The sequence below is a fragment of the Nanorana parkeri genome, unplaced genomic scaffold, assembly GCF_000935625.1.
Source record: "Nanorana parkeri isolate BGI_ZX_2015 unplaced genomic scaffold, ASM93562v1 scaffold215, whole genome shotgun sequence".
Classification (NCBI taxonomy): Eukaryota; Metazoa; Chordata; class Amphibia; order Anura; family Dicroglossidae; genus Nanorana; species Nanorana parkeri.
The window spans coordinates 1,205,366-1,227,216 of NW_017306483.1; the positions used below are offsets into that span (position 1 = coordinate 1,205,366).

Consider the following 21,851-nt stretch of genomic DNA (forward strand, 5'->3'; position numbering starts at 1 on the left):
GGTAAACAACGCGATTTAACAGCCTTTGAACGTGGGATGATTGTTGGCGCTTGGAGCCATGGAGCGAGTATCAGCAAAACAGCAGAATTCGTTAAATGTTCAAGAGCAGCTGTTGTTAAAGTGTTTAAAGACTGGACTGTCAGCCGAAAATCTGGGTCTGAACGTGCGAATTGTGGCCGTCAGCGACTAGTCAATGTTAGGGCAGAACGGAGAGTGGCAAGACTGGTACAAGACAACAGAAGGGCAACAGTGGAGTGTCAGATTCCTCGCATCACCTTTCAACATCTCGTGGAGTCACCAGGCGGCCCAACGAAGTCATCTCATGGAGTTATCTCGTGGCCCAACGAAGTACTGATAATAATCTGGCCACTCAGTGTATAAGACTCTGGCCTCTGTGTGCCGCCCCAATGGGGCATAGAAGTTTATTTAGATAGATGTTGTGTATAGTGTGTTTTCCCTATCCATTTTTCTATGGACGTTTTATATAGTAAGTTCACATGCTGCCATCTAGTGGCCTTTCGTGATAACACACCTGTTTTTCTTGTATTCCTTTCCTCACATTTCCTCTGTATGTAAGCCCCTCCCTTCTTCCTGAGTGCAGTCCTTCCTGTGTCATGGCCACAGCTAACAGCCACATGTAATAAGGACACATGTACTCTGCACAGTACGCGAGGAAAGGCATCATTTTTTGACCGCACAATACTGAAACCATTCAATCTGCTGTTCCTATCATCTGCTGTAATCCTGATGTTAAGAATAAACACCTCTTTTGGATGAAACGGTATTGACGAGTTCAGCTATCTGACAAGGATTGTCCGCAGTGAGTATATCTGCTTATACAGGCCAGGCATAGAGGTCTCAGCAAGGGATATAGCGCTATCACAACAATCGGAGTCAGAATACGCTGTACACTTATTATCACTGCCGTGCAACAAAATATAATTTAAACTCTTCAGTAAATAGCCATAGATTTCGTAAGGAAAACAGTTGATCTTGTAAGGAAAATCCTCCAGGATCTGTGTGTTTATGGTGTAATGATCAGCCTTGAACCTTTAAGGTGCCCATACACCTTGCGATTATCGTACGATAATCGCGGAGGTCGTCGTTCGGTCCACGACTCTTCAATGGTGTCACCCGGGTGCGGTCCGCACCCCCAGCGCCCCCCTTGTGACGCCACTGTGGGCACCTTTACTGTCTGCTGGATGTTACTACTGCAGCCTAGCTCTCAGCTGTGCACACCGGCCCTCATTATTGAACTTTAAAGTGGGACCACAGCTTCAAGCTCTCACCTAATCACCTCATGCCCTGGATAGAAGTCTGTCTGCATCTGACTACTGTCAGTTTGTCCATTCCATGGATTTCCCTGTAGACTGTCTAGATGGCATTTGTACTCAGCTTGTCTGTGCTTATCTAGATCATTAGCCTGTTATCCGCAAGTCATTGCTTCCATTTACCAGTCTGTTCTCCCAGAATGTGACGTAGTACAAGCTGTGTTGATAAGTTTTTACATTCTGAGTAATTCAACATAAAGGGAACGTCTTTATTTTCTACCGTTGGGATAAAATAATAACATTTATAGAAATTAAGAGAGTCCGGTTATGTCATCTGTGAAAGTCATCTTACCAGTCACTCTACTATTGTGGAATCCTCTGCAGTGACAAGGAGACTACGGCATTTTATGAATGGCGTGTAAAATGCAGGTGCAGCGTGAACACTGCATTATACGTTGGAGAGCAGATAGCGCTATCCACTCTTTATTATAAATAGTTTCTTTTGTGCTAATCATTTAAAGCTGAAGTTTTCCGCATATCTAGCTATCATTCTAAGCTTTCATTTTTGTTTAAAAGCCCACTGTTTATAGAGGTCAATCAGTGCAGTGACTCAACCTTCATCAGACAGTTCATTTTGAAGTTTCAGTCAGTGAAAGGTTTCCACAAAGCAAGCAACTTCTGCTTACTGTCTCTATCTAATCCATAGTTCTCTGGGAATCCTTTGTTATATAACAAATGTTTAAGTGCAAATGTTTAATTTCACTATAATACAGCTTCTCAAACCTAGTATTGGTATACGACTGTTGAAAAGTTGAAATCAGTATTTTTTTTTTTTATATGGCAATTGTTTATAATGCACAGTGCCTTAAAAGAGATCTATGGAGTAAGTGTTTTTTCCCATACTTCTCTTAAGGGTCATGGGAGGACATATACTAGCTTCCTCCTGTGACCCAAAGCTTAGTATATCGCGAGCTACAGCTTGCGGTATACTGAGAGCGCCGCGGCCGAGACGGATCCCGACAATGCTGTCGAGATCCCCCCAGCTGCGTGAGTGACAGCGGGCTCTGCCTATCTAGAGGCAGAGCCAGCTGCACCCGCCCCCCTCCCCATCCATTCCTCTAGTCAGTGCTGGAGGATCGGAGCGCGGAGGGCGAGAATCCCTGCGGGGAGCGGTGACTGATCGTCACGGCTCTCTGGAGGGAGATGATCGAGAAGTGGTCGAGTGACGGTATGTATTCGCTAACTTCCCAATCTATTGAGCCGACGTGTGACAGTTTCAATGCCACAGGTCGGCTCGAACTATGAGAATGAGTGATTTTCACTCCCCTCATAGTTCTCCTTTAAGCACACTAAATGTTATTTAGTTAGGTACTGTTTACATCTATTTTAAGTGCACAAAAAACGTATTTTAAAATTTATCAGAGATATTTATGTAGTGCCGACAATTTACACAACACTTTACATCCTATTCATTCAGTCCCCGCCCTCCAGGAGCTTTCAATCTAAGGTCCCTACCTCACATGAGTGCATACTAAGGCCAATTTAGACAAGTCTTCCTGCCCTCAAGGTGCTTATTATCTAAGGTCACTACCCTAAATGCATGAAAACACATACGAAGGTCAATTTAGACAAAAGCCAATTAACCTACCAGCATGCTTTTGGAGTGTGGGAGGAAACCAGAATACCCGGAGGAAAGCCAAGCAAGCACAGGGAGAACATGCAAATTTCATGCAAGTAATGCCCTGGTTGGGATTTGAACTGATGACCCCAGTGTTACAAGGCAGGAGCAGGAGTGCTAACCACTACAATATGAATTGTCATAAGGGCAATAGGATAACAGACTTGACTGGATATTGTATCTCAGTGCAGAATATCTCACCTATTTATATTCTTAGTGTCCCTATCACATTCCAGACAGTCACAAGACTGGTGGAGCCATATGGAATGCAGAAGCAAATAAGTGTTTTCTAAATTTTCCAGGAAGCACAAGTCCTTCATAGTGTAAGTGATCTGCCTTGACATTCAAAACTTCCGCACTTCCCATAGCAGGAAACATGACTTCCTGTACAACATGAAATCACTCTAGAATTCTCTCGTAAGAATATTCAGATCACAAACACAAATATCACTTTGGCTTGAAACCATAAATATTTTACATATAATGGGCATTCAACTGTTACATTTGAAAAGAATATGTTCAATAGTAAAACTAAAACAACAAAGAAAATAAAAACCAAAGTAATAAACATACGGCATGTGTTATGTCGTGTGCATCAAGCCTTATGTGCAGAAACTTTTTCCCAGCTCCTGCAGAGTGTCTTATCGGGCTTGTGGTGGTGCTCACTTCCGAGCTTACCTTGGGTGTCACTCCTACGGCCACCACAACCAGCCACAAACTTAAAGGTACTTGATGGAAAAATACCTGTACGGCGTTTGGTCACATGGTGCCAAGACCTTTATTGGCGGCCCTTAAATCCTCCCTGTGTTGTGGCAGTCACTAACTTTTTATTATAAATGAGATTTTGTTACTGACAGCAACAAGATATGAATGGCTATGTTCCACCCTTGGCAGCCATGTTACCCCAGACCACATCCTAAGCTGGCTAATCAGAAATCCTTCCCTGTCAATACACCCAACAATCAAACACATCACTCATATGAGTTTCACTGTATATACATAAAGATGAAACCCTGGATGAAAGCCCTGATATACGCCCCATCTCTGATATCAGACACAGAGCGGGGACCAGATTGGCATATTGGCAGAAGTGTATATGAATAAGTGTCAATACAGGAAACAGGAAGAACAATGATTATCCAGGAAGAGAAACATGACCCCGGACACTTCTTGAGCTGGTACTTATTGGTTGCTTCCCAAAATCATTTGTCACTGTCATCATACAAGAGGTAGAGGCTATTTGTATTCCTCCACACCCTGTTCCTGAGGTTAAACACCAATACACATAGACTGTATGAAAAGAAAATTGACCCTAACTATGAAACATTTGAAGTGAACCTGATGTGGTTTGAGATATTTGTAAGGTGACCACGGCCCTGAAGGGCTTCACCTTGTGGTGACTAAATGTACCAGTGTTAATCTTCACATTGCTGTCTCTGTCACCGTGGATCTTCTTGGACTCCGAGTCCAGGTTATACATAGAGTATCAACTTCTATCTAAATTGATATTAAATGTTACAGACCTTAGATATGGTGGTTTCATTTGTTTTCTTTTTTTCAGGATTTGTACCCTTTTTTTTTTCTGGTGATCCTACCAATAACACTCTTCCTGTTCTAGGGTGACAGTGCTAAATTACTGTACTGTATCTATGGAGTAGTAGCAGGGGTGTCAAGGGGCTGGGTGTCACCCAGGGCCGAAATCTGGTGACACCCCGCCGTGACATAATCGAGCATGCACGTGACATCGCCACTCACGCGCGGTCATCGTGTTGACGCCTGCTGGCGGCCATCTTGGTGATGGACGCTGGCAGAGAGCGGAGGGGACATTTACCCGGCGGGATGAGGTATGCCGCCGGGTCCCCTCCTCTCTCCTGACACTGTCGGGCTCTCAGTCAATGAGCGAGTGCCCGACTTTTCAGAGGGGGTGACACCAAAAATCACTGCCAGTGATTTTGGTGTCACCCCTCCAATGGCGGACCGCAACCCCTGAACCCCCCTTGTGACGCCACTGAGTAGTAGAGTTGTCACCCAAAGAGAGGACAGGAAAACTGGTAAGAGCTGATAACCGACCCAGATTTGTTTTCCGTGGGTGACCCTTCTGGCACCAGGACAACAGAAAGTTTGTAATTGGAGAAAGAGAAAATCTCTCCAAATTAAAAGAAATCCTGTTAGACAGTTGTCACTGGAACAAAGGTCCCCATTGTAAGATTTTCCCTCTATTCCTGCTCTGGAGACAGCGACCTGCATGGCTACATTTTACCTTAGTTTCTGGGATACTAGTGGTGGGACAGCACAGCGTCATAGGTTGCTAGGATGAAGGTGGGTGCACCATAACGACCAATAATGCTGTGGGGCAGCCTGTGTCCTAGCAACCAATGAGGTTGTGCTACCAGCAGAGCATCATTGCTTGCTAAGATGGTGGCACACACCCTCTGCCCCTCTCTCGCCATTGGCTCCTGATGGAGAGGCTACCTGGTTGCCTCGGTAGCCGGGGAGTGGTCTCAATCCTCCACTGAGTATAAAAGCACAGTCAGAGCCCTGGCTCATTGCTGAGTTATTCTATCCCTATGGTGTGATCTCCCAGCTCCCTGTGCCTTGAACCTGTCTTTATTCCTGAACCTCTGCTTGGACTCTTGATTACCGACCCTTTGGCTTACCCTTCTGTTACTGAAACTAGCTGCCTGCCTCGACCCGGATTGGACCTGGTTATTCTTCTTGGATTTTCCCTGTGTACCACGACCTCGGACTTTGGCTTGCCGCCCCTGCCAAGGGGCTCCACTCACGGCCCAGCCGTACCCCCCTGACAGAGAAGGAGGTTTAGTAGGCAGAAGAACTGACCAAATCACTTGCTTGTTCAATGAACTATAACCAGCTTGGGTTCAGATCGAACTCATGGTTGACCCAAACTCAAAGCTCATCTCTATTAGAAATAACAAAAAAAATAGAAATCCATTTGGCAGAAATGGCCATCAATGCAAACTTACTTGCAGCTTCTTGTGATGTTGCAGTCAAAGCCGTCATATAAGCAAGGCTTGTTGTTGCACTGCTGGTCACAAACTCCATTTCGGAACTTTCTCTGGCACTCGACTTCGAGGCAGTCCTTCCAGGGCCCCTGTGGAGGAGAAAAGGTGGACCCCACAGACTCTTGACAATGGGGGCCTGTGTAATCACGATGGCAAACACACCGAGGAAGGCCTTCCATGTCTTGTATACACAGCCCACCGTTATGGCAGGTGTAGGTTTTGCAAGACAGTATGACCTCACTGCACGTGGGACCTGAAAAATCCTAAACCATGAAAAAGAGATATTAAATAACAATCCCAGTAAAAATTGTATTTTCTGTACATGAAGTACTGTGTGCTATTAACACCCAACAACCTGCAAAGTTACTATAAAAATTGAAACTCCAGTTTTCTGGGGCTACAATAATTTCCCTAGAAAGACATCTATGGCTGACCTGTGTCTGAACTCCATGTGCTGTCTGACTTGCTCCTGCTCATACTACACCATGTTAGCTGTAGATTTGAGAAAACTGAAGAACTGCCTTTGTATCAGTCACCCCCGCTCTTTGCCTTCCATTATTATATAACTCTGGATTTACAGAAAGTTACATCAATTATTACAGTACTCAGCTTCCACATACTCTATGTATTTTGTTGTTTGCCTGGAGTTCAGTTTTAAACTTTTTTTTACATTTTTTTGCATAGAATTGGGAAAGGTCAGACCCTCTGTCAAGTTTTTATTGCTCTTTTATTCAATAAAGCACAAACACCATGTCCTCTCCATAAATCATTGAATAATGTTCCTAATATCCACACTGTGTTGGCTTGGCCCAGCAACACATTTTTAAATATAAAGCGTCAAGAGGGGAGGCCTTAAGCAACACTGTTTTCATATAAATTAAATGTAACTATATATCAATTTTATACTAAAATTAAAGCAAAATAAAATTATAGTATCAAAAAAGTAAAAAAAAAGACAAACATTTAGAAAAAATATTAGTTTTTTTAATAATATTTTTATAAGATTATATTATGTATAATTATATTTTTAAAAGATTATATTATGTATAAGGATATTTTTACAAGATTATATTGTGTATAATGATATTATTTATAATTTTGTTTGCATTTTTTTAAAAATATTTTGATTTTTTTCCTATTTTAAAATTTTTGATATTCATAATTTTTTTTTCTTTCATTTAAATAATAAATTGATATATTATGTGTGGCTTAAGGTAGAAGTAAAGCTCCCCCCCAAAATATTGCTGAGGGGCAGGCTTTCTATGGCAGAAGAGACTGTATGTTCTGCCATAAAAGTTTCTTTGCACCCATCAGCATTTTTTTTCTGTGCACTGAGCCACGCATGCGCAGCACAGCGCACAGACCCGGTATGCTGATTTGAAGTAACTCCTTTGCGCATGTGCAGAAGTTACACCTTCGGGGCCCGGCCAATCCACTGGCTGAAGACTCAAAACCTGGAAGAAGACCGGGGAGCACAGAGGGAATTGCTTTGACAGGTAAGTCTGCCATAATGTGCCAATATACCATTGTGGATACCAACACATTATGGCTAAAGGCTCTTGGGGAGATTTTTTAAATGTTTTTAAAATTTCCTTTACTTCCGCTTTCAGACCTCTGCTATTTGTATTGCTCTATATACATGATATACATTATTTATACTCTATTCAAAACCAAAAAATTGGTTTGGCTATAGATACACCTAAAATATCATTATCATCTCTATTGGGCTTAATAGGCTGGTACACAGATGTGAGCTGGTGCTCCCTGTATGTCAGCACTGCATTCTACCCCGGTCTGAGTTCCCTCATCAGCACCAATCACAGAGCGCAGATTGTTCATAATACAAAAATAACTCACCGATTTCATATCATTACAGAGGATGAACGTCAATAATAACAAGTAGTGACAGTGATTATTCAGACTTATTATGAATAATTAGAGATAATTACCGGTGGGCAGCTGCAGGTGAATCCCTGTGTGGTGTTAACAGCCAGTGCACAGATTCCGCCATTAGCGCAAGAGTTATTATCGCAGTAATTAATGATGTGCTCACATCTCTGACCTGAGGAGAAGGCAGGGAACATTTACTGTATAAGAGGTATCACTGGCAAATACAGGAGATTAAATAGCAGCAGAATTAAAAGGAGAAGTAATTCAGAAAAGAGGTCAGGAAAAATCAAGAGGATAGGGAAAAAGAGAGAACAGAGTAGCGGGTTGGAGAGGAAAGAATTGGGGAAATGAAGAGAAGAGGAAAGGAGAGAGCATGTAAGGAAAGTAGAGAAGGGTGTAGGACAGGGAAGGAGAAAGGAGTGGAGAAACAGCAGAGGCGAGGAAAGGAGTGTAGAACATTAGAGTGGGTAGTAAAGAGAAGAAAGGCCCATGCTCTATACCTGTGTAATGTGGGTGGCACTGGCATTGAAAACTGTTGCTGAGCTGCACACAGGTATGTGTTCCTCGTGGGTCACAAGGGTTGAACAGACACTCATTGACATCCCCTTCACAGCGGTCTCCCACATACCCTAGCGGGCAAAGGCACGAGAATCCCCCAACTCCATCCATGCACGTGCCTCCATGGAAGCACCGAGCTTCGGCTGTGGCGCAGTCATCTATATTAATTTCACAGCGGGCTCCTAATGCAGTGAAAAGATAAATTATGATTTCCAGGTACATTTCCCCTCCACTTCTTACATCTTTTGTCCATAAAATGTGGGATTTAAGCTATCATGTGTCTTTTATATTTAGCAACATTTCTTTTGTGGGCGTTCTTTTAGAAACAATTACACTTGCATTGAGAGAGTTCAATCAACTGAACACAAACACCAATCAAATACAGAAAAAAATAATATAGTGTTTATAACACCTGTGCTGCTAAAAAAACCACTAAAAAAACCTAAAAGTTGGCCTCAAGAAATAAGAATAACTAAATATACAAACAGGTCTGCACTTTTCATGTATATGTTTGCATAAAAAGAACACTAAATAAAGTAAACTTCCCTAAATGTTTCACCCCCACCAAAAAAAATAAAACCCTTAGGAATAGCAGGTTTTATGGACCTCTAAGACCAGGGGTTTGGTTGCCAGTGCAAACTCTCTTAGTCATATTCTAACACCAGGGGCCATTTCTAGTCGCCAAATAAAGGAATGAAATCCACCAGACATAATGAACTAAACTTTACATCTTGGTTGGCTGACCCTTTAACTGGCCAATATGGCTGTTCTAACTGCCCTTACCTTGGGTTCCTGTTGGGCACACACAATGATAATTGCTTCCTTTGGGCACGCACACCCCATTGTGGTAACAAGGCTTGGACAGACATGGATCTTTCTCTTCACAGGTTGCCCCATGATATCCATGTAAGCACTGTGCAAAAAGATAAAGTGTTTTTTTTTTACCATGAGTATGGCAGATGAAATAGTTGAGTGTTGTATTAATCATTTGCTCATAACATCAAGGTTATAGTCTCCCACCTGGCAAGAGGGGGACCCAGAAATGTCCCGACAGCGACCACCATTCTTACAAGGGTTTGGGAGACATGGGTCAATCTTCTCCTGGCAATGAGTGCCAGAGTAGCCCTGGAAACAACGACATACATAGGATGCCCCTAAATCCACGCAATTTCCATGTCTGTTGCAAAGAGTTTCTGGATCCACACCTACAAAGGGACAGAAAAATAGAACCAGTTAAATAGAAGAACCGAAGACAGATAAAAGTGAACTAATTCAATACATTGTAAACACAAACGTTTCTGCCTTGATGGTGGCTAATATGTTACAATCTAATGCTGATACAGGTAGAAGGTGGAGAACAAAAACCTCATATGAAAAGATAAATGTGCTGCTACCCACAGAAACCAGTCAGGCTGAAGCTTTGATCTACTAAACTAGTGTTTGCAAAGTACGACTGGTCATCTTTCTTATTAGCTCCCTCTTTGCATAGAGCCCTGATCTGAACCCGACCTACTGAACATATTTAGGATGAATTGGATTGTGATTGTGAATCAGGTCTCATCCAACATCAGTACCTCTCCTCACAAATGCTTTTTTGGTCAGAATGGGCATAAATTCCCATAGACACACTCCAAATTCTTGTGTAAAGCCTTCTCAGAAGTTGAGGCTGTTATAGACACAAGAGAGGGCAACTCCATATTAATAGCTGTGGTTTTGGAATGGGATAGCCAACAAGTTCTTATAGGCGTTCAGGTATCCACAAACTTTCATAAAGGCCTTTTCTGAATAAAAAAATAGCAAGACATGCCAGTTAAATGTATATTTTTTATTCTAACCTACACAAGAAAAATAAAACCTGGCATTAGTGTGGCTGATACAGGAAGTTTAAACACTTTAATGATAGCAGTTGTTACCTCTGGAGGCTGTTGCCTTGCAGGTCAGGAGCGGGGTCTCACAGTGACTTCCAACCCATCCGAAGGCACATTGGCACCGATATCTTGTCCCTGTTTGAGAGCATATTCCTCCATTTTGACATGGTCTACGAGCACAGAAGTCTATGATGTCCTGTAGGGATTTTAAGAAGTAAAGCCATGGAGCTCAGTGGTTTTACTATAACAGACATTTACTTTATTATTCTACCTAGCACTAATATTTATTTTATTTTATTTATTACTGATATTTATATAGCGTGGACAATTTACGCAGCGCTTTACATAGGTGCACATTCACATCAGTCCCTGCCCTCAATTAGCTTACAATCTAAGGTCCCTATCTCACATACATACAGGGCCAACTTAGACAGGAGCCAATTAAGCTTCCAGCATGTCTTCGGAGTGTGGGAGGAAACCAGAGTACCCAGAGGAAACCCACTCAAGTGCAGGGAGAACATGCAAACTTCTTGCAGATAGTGACCTGGCCAGGATTTAAACCAGGGAGCCCCGGTGCTACAAGGCAGAAGTGCTAACCACTAGGCCACTGTGCTGCCCAATCTGCCTAAAATAAAAATAGTTGCAAACATAACAAAAGATTGCTTGGATCACATATGTTACATTGTATTGTACAACACTTTCAGTATTTCTGTAGCAGATGTTACAGAACTGTTTCTCTAACTCAACATCCAACCCTGTAAAGCACAGGCTTGAAAGCACTCATGGCAGAGTAGGTATCTACTCTGTCCCAATTCACTCAGATGTATATCCAGTATATTTTAAGAGAAAACCCATACATGCCCAAGGAGGACATACAAAATGAACACAGTAAGGGACTACAGAAAAAAAGAGCATCAAGAACCTCAGCACTACAAAGAAAGAGTGTTAGCAACTCAACAACCATTCTAAACAGAAGACGCCAAGACATTAATGTGATGATATAAATTCTCCTCACCTCACAGGCACCACCTGTGTACAATTCAGGACAGGAGCAGATGTACCCACCAGGAACGTCATGGCAGGTACCACCATTCTTGCAGGAATCCGGAGTACAGTAGGTCAGCTGGTCTTGGCACTGACTTCCTGTGAACCTATCTGGGCACACGCAGGAGTAGGAGGCAATACCATCCACACAGGTGCCACCATTTAGACATGAACTAAAAATGAGAAAAATGACAATTGATTACAGATTTATTGTTCTAGTTTTTACTTTCTATAATGCTGACACATTAAGTAAGGCTTTATGAAGACCTATTTAGAATAGCTTCTGTCTCAAAGAAGCTTACAGAGTTTCCCTCACAGTCACACAGACACTAAGGAGGAAGAGAGTGATTTTCCAAAATTAATTTTGCTATCAACAAAATTTTGCCAAATCAAAACTCTAAATTGTGCTCATCAAGCCAACTAGGAAAGATGTCATAGTGTTTAGGGTATTTGGGTTAATTGTTTGGTTTTCTTTGTATTTGTGTTTTTTCTTGTGTATTAGTTCTTTTTATTTTGCTTTTCTTTTTAACTATCTGCTACTGATGAGGCTAATAAATGCCTATTTTGGCAACAAGAACAGGTCCATGATCATTGAAAGGAGCTTCTGTAACTCAGGAGCCATTTAAAGCCCACTGCACCCTTAAATACCACCAAAAAGCCACCTTTGTTCAGCTTTCTAGACAAATCCAATGGATTTCGCCAAAATGATGAGTTTGCTTCATGGAAACCTCCTGGTTTTCACAAAAAGTTCAGGGAAATGTAAACACTTCATTTCACTTAGCTCAAAAGCACAGTATCACAGTATTGGACAAACAGTGAGAACCTTTGTCCCTTGTGGGACAAAAGACATACCGGTACACAACTTTTGCACTCTTTTATCATCTGTATTGCAAAAAAATTGCAAACATAAGGCTTAGGCCTCATGCACACAGTTCTCCTGTATTTAACACATGAGATCTTACAATAGATATTGAACAAACGTATATTTCCCATCTGTTTTATGTGTATATTATGCTTTGTTGACGTCTGTATAGGTCACCAGGGCTTTTCCAGTTTGATATTTCTTTCTAGCTCTTTTGGAAATAAAGAATATAATGACTGAATGAAGGTCAGGAAATCCCCATACTTCTTGGAGCTCACAAGGTGGATTAATAATCCGCTTGCTCTAGTGGTTTGCACTGGAATATGAGGACTCCATGGACAGGACTAGTCAGTCCTGGTGAGTCTTGTGGAAGGTTAATATCCCTAATCATTTATCTGACATTATGTGCTCATTGTCTAATAGATATTGGGCAACTTTCCTCATAAGGAGATTTCCACATTCAGGGTAGGAGTATAACACTGCTACATTTGATCCCCCAGCTGCATGTTGGTAAGGTTGATGTTGAACACAAATGATGAACAGATTTGAGGCTGCCAAGGCTCAGAACTGATTTGGGGGTGCACACCATTGCTCTAGATTGGCTTCATGACAGTGAATGGTGGACCACACCTGTGCAACGTGCGTCTACACAGCTGTTTGTTTGCTCTACTAGAGGTGCATGTGACAGGGTGACAACAGAGGAACACAACTGGGAGACAGTTGTCAAACCATCACAGGAATTGCCTGAACATGGACCTTCATGGCAGGATCACCAGATTGTATTTCAATAAGAAGTGCAGATTTAAAATGATTGGCAACAGCTTTTGAAATTCCATTATCATGCTACAGCTTATATGAGATTTTAGTGATTGGGTTAAACAAGACATCTATTTCTATGCCACCAGAGAACACACTAAAACACAGAAAAACCCCAACCCTATGTAATTCAGGGGTAAGGTTTCTCTCTTTAATTTCCATTGCTTCTAGCTGCCTGAGTCCTCTTACGTGTCGGTACAGTCCTGGATGTTCACCCCACAGTCCGTCCCCTCGTAGCCTCTGACACAGTCACAGGTATAGGAGTCGCCACGATTCTTGCATGATCCACCATTTTGACAGGGCGAACTTGCACAGCTGTCAACATGCTCCTCACACAGTCTTCCTGTATATGCAGAGGGACATATGCAGGTGAACGAGTCAAGCAGACTGAGGCACGTACCACCATTCTGGCAATCATCTAATAAGAGAATGAGAAAATAAAGTGTTAAGAACAATACCAGGCCTGATGTTTAAAAAATAGAAAATACATTTTTGTACTGCTTTTGTGTGGTCCATGCCAACCAATCAGATCAACTGTCATTTTTCAGCAGAGCTGAGACTGTTGTAGGCAGCATTTGACTGGTTGCCAGGGACCAACTTCTCACAAGGACTTCTTGGCAAACCACCTGGCAGGCAGTAATCTAATGCAGATTCACAGTGATGTCCGGTGTACCCCAAGGCACAGACACAGCTGTATGCTCCAGGGATGTTAACACAACTTGCCCCGTTCTTGCAGGGGTCATCTGAACATTCATCCACATCCTCTTCACAGTGTGGACCTGCAGGGAACAAGAGAACAAATCAAGGGCCTTAATAGGAGAAATAAGAATAAAGAGACACTATATAGGGTTTTAGGTCAGTTTTATTGAAGCATTTCATTTTTAAGATGTTGTTTTAAATATTTAAACCATTTATCTGCAATAATTGTTTTGCTAATAAACATTTAATACATGACAAAGGATTCCCAAAGCACTATGGATGTTTCCAGAGCAGATATTGCTTCCTTTCATGCACTGTCTCTGACTGAATCCCATGAGGAAGGGAGAGAGGAAGAGAAGTTACTGCTCTGACTCATTCGCCTGTGTGAGTAAATGTAAGCTTGAGCTATTGAGCTCTGTAAATAACAAGCTTTATTAGCAATGGGGCTAAGAAGAAACTGGAACATGTGGTAAAAAGGACCCGAAAGCTGCACCTGTTGGCTGAAAATAAGAATAGATATAGAGAACATAGCCTGCTACAGTTAGATTTATGCTTAAAGGGAGCAGTTAAACTATAACACAGCTAAATATCCCTTTATTTCCAGAAGTCTTTAATTGTGTTCATAGTGCTAATTGCTTCTTCCAGTTGCTGTTGGGCATGCTCCAGTAGTTTGTGTCAGAGGGATAAACATTAGAAATGAGCAAAATTAGGTTTTTTTCCATTTAATTAAAGTGTTTGGGAAAATTGTGAGGGTTTGGGAAAATTTCTCCATTGTGGTGAAGTGCATTGGAGTCAGCGGGAAAGGTGAAATTAAAGCAGCCTGCCGGGTGGGCTCTTGCCACATTGTGCGGAACATGTGAATGCTTCAATTTCATACTCGGGCCACACGTGCATTTTAAAAGGTTGTATAATGTTAAGTCCTTGCCATAGTGAAGAAAGAAAATACAAACAAACCCACTGTACATTAATTTAAAAAAAGCAGAATATGACTCACCTTGCCATCCTGCAGGGCAGAGGCATGAGGGGTCAGTGATGTTGGGGTTCTCAACGCAAGTGCCTCCGTTGAGGCAGGTCTCAGGATAACACAGCTGGATGGCAATTTCACAGTTTAACCCTACAGCAAAATAAAAGTGAGATTTCTGTACATACACTGATTAAAAAATAATACAGTTGTTAAAGTTTGTCCAAAGCCAAATCTTTTTTTGTTAGCTTTGGATAGAGTATGAATGGTTGGAACCTCTGCAAGGTATTTATTGTACTTTGTGCACCCGATGGCGAGATTCATCCTCCCTATCTGTCCTGGTGACCAGTGTTACCAAGACTGAAATTGAGGGAAAATACAATAATTACATTTTTTATCAGAACAGAAATAAAGAAGGAATTTTTCTAGATTGGCTTTGCTATCTGAGGTTCCACCAATGGAATTCATGGGTGGTATTTAGAAGCCAAGGGCCAGATATCTCCTTGGCAAGCATCCAAAATGAAATATCTGTTCTCAAGCTTTCTTAAACATTGTGTTATCATAAGCGGTTACAGGGCATCTCTACTGTGGAAAAATACGGAGGCCACCATTGCCGATCTATATCTAAAAACACAAGTTGTGTGGCTACAATACTTTCTGAGTCACTTGGTTACAAATAACACATAGATAACCACTAAAGTCAGAGCTCCTGAACTGCATACTTGTTCCAGGTCTGTGCCTCAGAAAGTACTAAAGCCACTGGATTATCATCCAGGAAGGAAGCAGAGGTCAGCAATGGCAGGCTTCCTATAAACCAGCCAAAGATAGCATAACTTAAGTCTCTCATGAAGCATTTATGATGACTCTAGATAGTCTAGGTCATCACTCAAAGAATGTATGTATTGGTAGACCAGCCTTTCTGAACTTTTTTACCACGGAGGAACCCTTGAAATAATTTTCAGGTCTTGAGGAACCTGCAGCTGGGGGGATATTTGAATGATTATTAAATCGTAGAAAGTTTTAAACTAAAATATTAATATTTAATTAAAGAGGGGTCAGTGTTTTTCCCCATAGTTCTCCTAAGGGTCACTGGAGGACATAAACTAGCGTCCTCCCGTGACCCAAAGCTCAGTATATCGCGAGCTATCGCGAGCGGTATACTGAGACCGCCGCAGCTGGGACGGATCCCGACATTATGGTCGAGACCCACACAGCTGCGTGATTGACAGCTGGCTCTGCCTATCTAGAGGCAGAGCCAGCTGTATCCGCCTCCTCCCCCGTATGTTCCGCCAGTCAGCGCTGGAGGATCGGAGGGGGGAATCCCCGCAGGGAGCCATGAGTGACAGTCACGGCTCTCTGCAGGGACATGATCGAGAAGTGAGCGAGCGACCGCATGTGTTCGCTCACTTCTGGATCGATTGAGCCGACGTGTGACATCTGTATTGTCACACGTCAGCTTGAACTATGAGGTTTAGTGAGGTTGAGTGAAAATCACTCACCACATAGTTCTCCTGTAAGTACAAATATAGAATGTGGTCTACCTAGAGTATTTGACACCCAGGGCGGATCATTTCCTAAAACCGGTTTCTGTACATGATACATTTATTTCCATGAATAATCTTGAAAATAATAGAAAAATAGTTTGATGAAAATAAATGCGGACAGTAAAAATGGTGGCACCCCTAACATATGGTCAGTGTAGAAATGACTCCTTATATTGGTAATCAGTGTACGATTTCCCCATGTATTGGTGGTCAGTGTAGGTAGAAAATCAATTTGCCACTGCTCACTGCTCAAGGAACTCCTAGCAACCTCAGGGGAACCCTAGGGCTTCATGAAAGCTTGGTTGAGAAAGGCTGCAGTAAGCTGTCATAAGGTTACCAGTCTGCTGATCTGACAATAAATAAATTATCATATTTGGTTACCTGTGTGTCCTGCTGGGCACGAGCAGTTATATCCACCCTGGTGAGGATGACATGTTCCCCCGTTCTCACAATAAACACTGGCACATTCATCAATAGGGGTTTCACAAGATGACCCTGTCCACCCTATGTCACAGACGCACTGAGAACTGCACGAGAAGAGAAACAGGACGGTATTGAGAACAGATTCCAGCTCATCATAATGGAGGAATTTCATTCTTTGGAAGCAAACCTCCAAATTAATTATTGTTCATCTGATATGCACAGTTTGGTTTATTCCAGGCAATCTCACTATTACCACCTCTAAAGTAAAACCCTAGCATACCTCCTATGTATAGTGGGTCCAGTAGATTATCTATACTGAAGGACAGTGAAAGCCAAACTTGGGCCCTCCAGCTGTGGTAAGACTACATCATGCCTGTTGTTGTCAGAGTCTTGCAATGTCTAATAGGACTTGTTGTTTCACCACAGCTAGTGGGCCGGAGTTTGGCTACCCTGCTATAGGGTAAAAAAAATAGTTCATGTTGACAGTTTACACCATAATACACAATATCCATATAATGATTGCATTAGATTTTCGGCGGTGAGTTTAGAAAAAATAATAATTAAAACAATTTTTTAATACTTTACATGTGTTAGGGGTTCACGTAGGGTCAAGGTTCACCAGTGGATACCTCTGGTAGGTTTATTGGGCAGTACAACACTATTTCTCTCTGTTCATTTATGCTGCAAACAGAAACAGAGCCACCAAAACAGGGCCACCATCACAAATTGTAGGGGCCCCTCATTATATGTCTTAGGTCTCTTACCCTGTTACATATTAGTGTATTATTTATCTATTTATTTTTTTGTTTTTAGATTACATATTTGCACGACAAAATCATTTTCCCTCATTGTTGGGCCTGTAGCCAGAAATAGAAATGTTAGTGGAAAAAGTTATGAAACAGCCCTGGTCCACATTGAATCCTTCATTTGATCTTATAACTTGCTGTTCCCACCTGTTGTTCTGTGTTTCATTGCTGCCATGAAGGCACGTTGTATTGGCAAAGGTGGTATTCTCCAAGGTACACAGGGGAAGGGCTGTTCCTGGAGGGCAGGAACACTGAAAACCATCATCCACATCTTGGCAGATGCCTCCATTCTGGCATGGCCTGGACCTGCACTGATCAATGTCTACTTCACAATGACTGCCTGAAAACAAAAATGTAATTAATTGAGAACAGAAGTATGACGAACTTTTCAAAGCGTGCTACTACCATATGGCAGCTCAGAAACACAGATTGGTCAAGGCCCGTCCACGATTGGGCTTGGATAGTGAAAAAAAAATGTGGAGTGATGTAACCAAAAATCAATCAGATCTCTGGTCATTGTTCTGATTTCAGTGTTGGAAAAACAGTGCTGGTAGTTCTTGGCAAGGGGCTTTCAGTGCCAAACCAAGTGAAAATTGAATCCATTGCTGTTACACTTGCTACCAGAGTAAGCACTTCCTGCGTGCAATCTGTTAACATTCCCTGGCACAATGTGGTATGCCAAGGACACATTATCTCTGCAGTTGCTGGCTCTCAAACCCTGCTGTGACAGTCAGGCTCCCCATTAACAATCAGGAACCAGTTTGGGTCATTTCACGGTCATAGTGATCACATGCAGGCTAGATTCTTTATTAACAAAAATGAAAGCCTTCAGTCTGCAGATAAACACTGCCACCTTCAGGCTGTAGTGATCATTTGCAGTGCCACAAATTTAATAGTGCAACTGACAGATACAATTACACTATTAACAATTATAGTAGATTTATTAGAAAATATGAAACATTATATACAGTATATATATGTAATAACATATGTAATTTATAAAGTCATATGTATACATTGCTATTTTTACAGATAGCGTTACCTGAATACCCGGGATCACAAAGACACATAAATGAATTCACCAGGTCAACACAATGTCCGTTAAGGCATGGGTCACTGCTACATTCATTAATATTCATGTCACATGTGGTACCTGCAGGAACAATGGAATGTAATACTGTAACAATTTTATAAAACAGAAAAAACAATGTATAATCTTATATCTTCTAAACCAAAGGCCACTTAGGCAGCTGACACATTGAGGCTGATTTATTAAAGGAGTCAAGAATCTTCACAAAATAAATTAAGAGAATATATACTTTAATTATTCTATAATATTATAAGCATATTCCTGTTTGTTAATTTCACCTGTATATAATTGGGTATTCAAAGTGAACACAGTTACAATTTACTGAGTGAAGAATCTTAACTTCTTTAATGAAGCAACCCTGTTGCCTTCTCAACAGAAAAGAAAATAATTACAGAGCCCATAAATTGCAGTTTAATTTTAAAGCCCCATCAAACCCTTGATTTAATTCAGCTGTATACATTCCAGGGGCATCAAAACAGAAGGTGTTCAATGTCTTTAGGTTTATTTTTTTTTTTAAACAGTCACAGCCTGAGTAGAAAAGCCTGCCCCCTACCCCCCCCCATATAGCTTTCTAATCAGCAAAGTTCACAATCCCTACTGACTGGAGAGCCCTCTCTCACCGACTCTGTCAGAGACATCACTGCTTCCTCTCAAACAGCAAGGGTCCCACTCTGCACCTGCTTGTGGAGGGAGAAAGGCTTTTCTACTCAGGCTGTGGCTGCTTCAGAATGAAAATTAACTGTAAGACATTGCACACGTTTTGTTTTGATGCACCTGAATGTATATAGTAGGGATGCACCAATACCGGTTTTTAGGTATCGAGTACCGATATTCTTTTTTTGGTACTCACCGATACCAGAAGTCACATTAAGGAAGCCAGGTGGCGTGTAATGAATCACCACCTGGCTTCCTGATTAGCAGGGAAGCCGGGCGACATGTAAAGACTTTGCCCCCCCGGCTTCCCGATTAGGAGGGAAGCCGTCTCCATGCTTCTTGTCACTAGGTGACGGGAAAGCATGGAGCCGGCATTCTGGCAAATCAAGAAGCCGGGCGCCATGTAATGACGCAGCGCCCCGCTTCCTGATTGGCCCGGGAAGCCGGCTCCATGCTCCTTCATCACCAGGTGACAAAGGAGATGAAGCCAGCTTCCCGGCAAATCAGAAAGCCAGGCGCCACATAATAAAACGAGGCATTACACGCTGCCCGGCTTCCTCATTGACCGGGAAGCCGGCTCCTTGCTCCCTCATCACAAGTGGGAAGGGAAGGCAGCTGGGCAGCGTGTGATGACTCGCTGCCCGGCTTCCTGATCCCAGAAGCTCAAGTATCGGGCTAGGGATCAGCGTATCTGGGCGAGTATGAGTACTCGCCCAAATACTCAGCATTGGTACCAATATTGATATTAGTATTGGTATCGTTGCATCCCTAGTATTTAGCCCATTTAAACTGACAGCTCAATTGGCCGTTAGATTAAACTTTATACTTGGGTGTAAATTAATGGTGAAGAAAGTGATGGGAAACTCAAAATTCTACAGATGTCACCAGAACAGGAGGTGCAGGGGAATCTTCCACTGAGGCTTCCTATTTTGGTGACAACTGCCAAAGAGGGGAAATCCCACTAACTTTGTTTCCGTTGGGTCTCCTGTACAAGAAGTGAAAGTGAAATCTTCCCCAATGGATAACAGACAGAAAATAAATGCTCTAAGCAAATCAAAAAAAGCCTATAATACACTTTAACATAGTCATCAGCAGGCCATTTCAGATTACCTGTGATCCCAGGCTCACACAAACACTGGAAGCCATTGTGTTGGTCCAGGCAGGTGGCGCCATTATGGCATGGTTGACTGTCACACTCGTTAATGTCTTCCTCACACAGCTGCCCTGTGAATCCACTCAAGCATTCACAGGTAAAGAAACCAAGGTGATCTATACAGAGGCCAGAGTGGTGGCACGGTGAACTGGCACATTCGTCAATGTCGGTTTCACATCTTGGGCCCTGAAAACCTGAGGAGGAAAGAAGTAAAAGATGACATTAATGAGAAGGTGGAACATAGCAGTAGTAACATAGAAACATAGTAGTAGGCAAGGTTAAATAAAGACACAGGACCATCCAGTTCAACCTATGTGCGTGTGTGTGTCTGTGTGTGTGTGTATACCTGTCTCTAATATCTCCCATTTCCTCGTATATTCAGTGACTTGAAAAAATCATCTAAGAGTCTCTTGAATTTATCTATGCTATCAGTGGACACCACTATGTATGGAAGGGAATTCTACATCTGTACTGCTCTCACAGTAAAATACCCCTTGTGTAGTGCATGTTAAACTGTCGTCCAACCTTATGTTGTGTCCTCATGTCATCTTCAGAGTTCTTAGTCTAAACAGATTAGAACAGTCCATCATGAATCCTTGCTGGTTGTTACTTATTGTTATGCTGGTTGTTACTTATTATCATAAGTAACAACCAGCATGGATTCATGAAGGACCATTCTGATTAGACTAAGAACTCTGAAGATGACATGAGGACACAACATACATTTTTGAATATAGTCCCTTATAATACCCTACAATATTTGACATACTGCTGATGTTAAGCTGACTGGCCTATAGTTACCAGGTGTACTTCTTGTCCCTTTTTTTGAATGCCGGTACAATATTCCTTTTCCACTAATCAGCCGGTACCATTCCTGATGTTAAGTGTCCGTAAAGATTAGGAACAGTGGTCTGGTTATAACCTAGCTAAGTTCTTTGAGGACTCGTGGATGTAACTCATCTGGTTCTAGAAGTTTGTTTACATTTAGTTTTTCTAGACTCCATTTCACCCGGATCTCCGTCAGCCACTTGGATACCTTTAATCCATTGTTACCAGTGAAGCTCCTGCCACCTTTACTGGAGTGGCTACTAGAAATTTAGTATTGCTAGCACTGTAATCAGTCTAGCCGATTTATAGTCGGTTATTATCTGGTTAATTCCAGGTGTTCACCTATTGATTGTACCTCCCTGAGTGGGGTGTGACCCTGCTACAGAGTGGGGCAGCCAATAGGGGAATTTCAGAAGTGTCTTTGCCTCACCAGCCAATCACTGGGAGTTTCATGGTCAGTGGTGCATGCTGGCGGAGTGCAGAAATACTCAGGGATTGCCATGTGCTGGGGTTCAGTCCGCTGCCATGCTTGGCATGGGGGTGGCATGTACAAGGTTGGAGAACCTGACTAGGACTCAAGCCTGGAGGAGGCCAAGCATGGACCCAGGAGGGTTCTGGAACTATCTGGGGAGGAAAACCAGAAGAGCCTTATGACTAATGGAGGTACCAGGAGCTGTTATGGA

General features: G+C 42.2%; 1 protein-coding gene across 1 annotated transcript in view; it reads right to left on the minus strand.

The window, feature by feature from the left end:
* Positions 1 to 21,851, minus strand: part of LOC108786516 (neurogenic locus notch homolog protein 1-like) — a 52,094-nt gene that overhangs the window by 8,628 nt on the left and 21,615 nt on the right. Inside the window, exons 10-23 of the mRNA XM_018555834.1 lie at positions 20,298 to 20,534; positions 18,486 to 18,596; positions 17,591 to 17,783; positions 16,596 to 16,741; positions 14,704 to 14,823; positions 13,637 to 13,789; positions 13,200 to 13,428; positions 11,304 to 11,505; positions 10,334 to 10,484; positions 9,441 to 9,625; positions 9,204 to 9,333; positions 8,363 to 8,602; positions 7,922 to 8,034; positions 5,934 to 6,235 (exon numbers count right to left, since the gene is read on the minus strand). Of these exons, the coding sequence (XP_018411336.1) occupies positions 5,934 to 6,235; positions 7,922 to 8,034; positions 8,363 to 8,602; positions 9,204 to 9,333; positions 9,441 to 9,625; positions 10,334 to 10,484; positions 11,304 to 11,505; positions 13,200 to 13,428; positions 13,637 to 13,789; positions 14,704 to 14,823; positions 16,596 to 16,741; positions 17,591 to 17,783; positions 18,486 to 18,596; positions 20,298 to 20,534 (2,512 nt within the window). The remainder of the gene's footprint in view (positions 1 to 5,933; positions 6,236 to 7,921; positions 8,035 to 8,362; positions 8,603 to 9,203; positions 9,334 to 9,440; positions 9,626 to 10,333; positions 10,485 to 11,303; positions 11,506 to 13,199; positions 13,429 to 13,636; positions 13,790 to 14,703; positions 14,824 to 16,595; positions 16,742 to 17,590; positions 17,784 to 18,485; positions 18,597 to 20,297; positions 20,535 to 21,851) is intronic.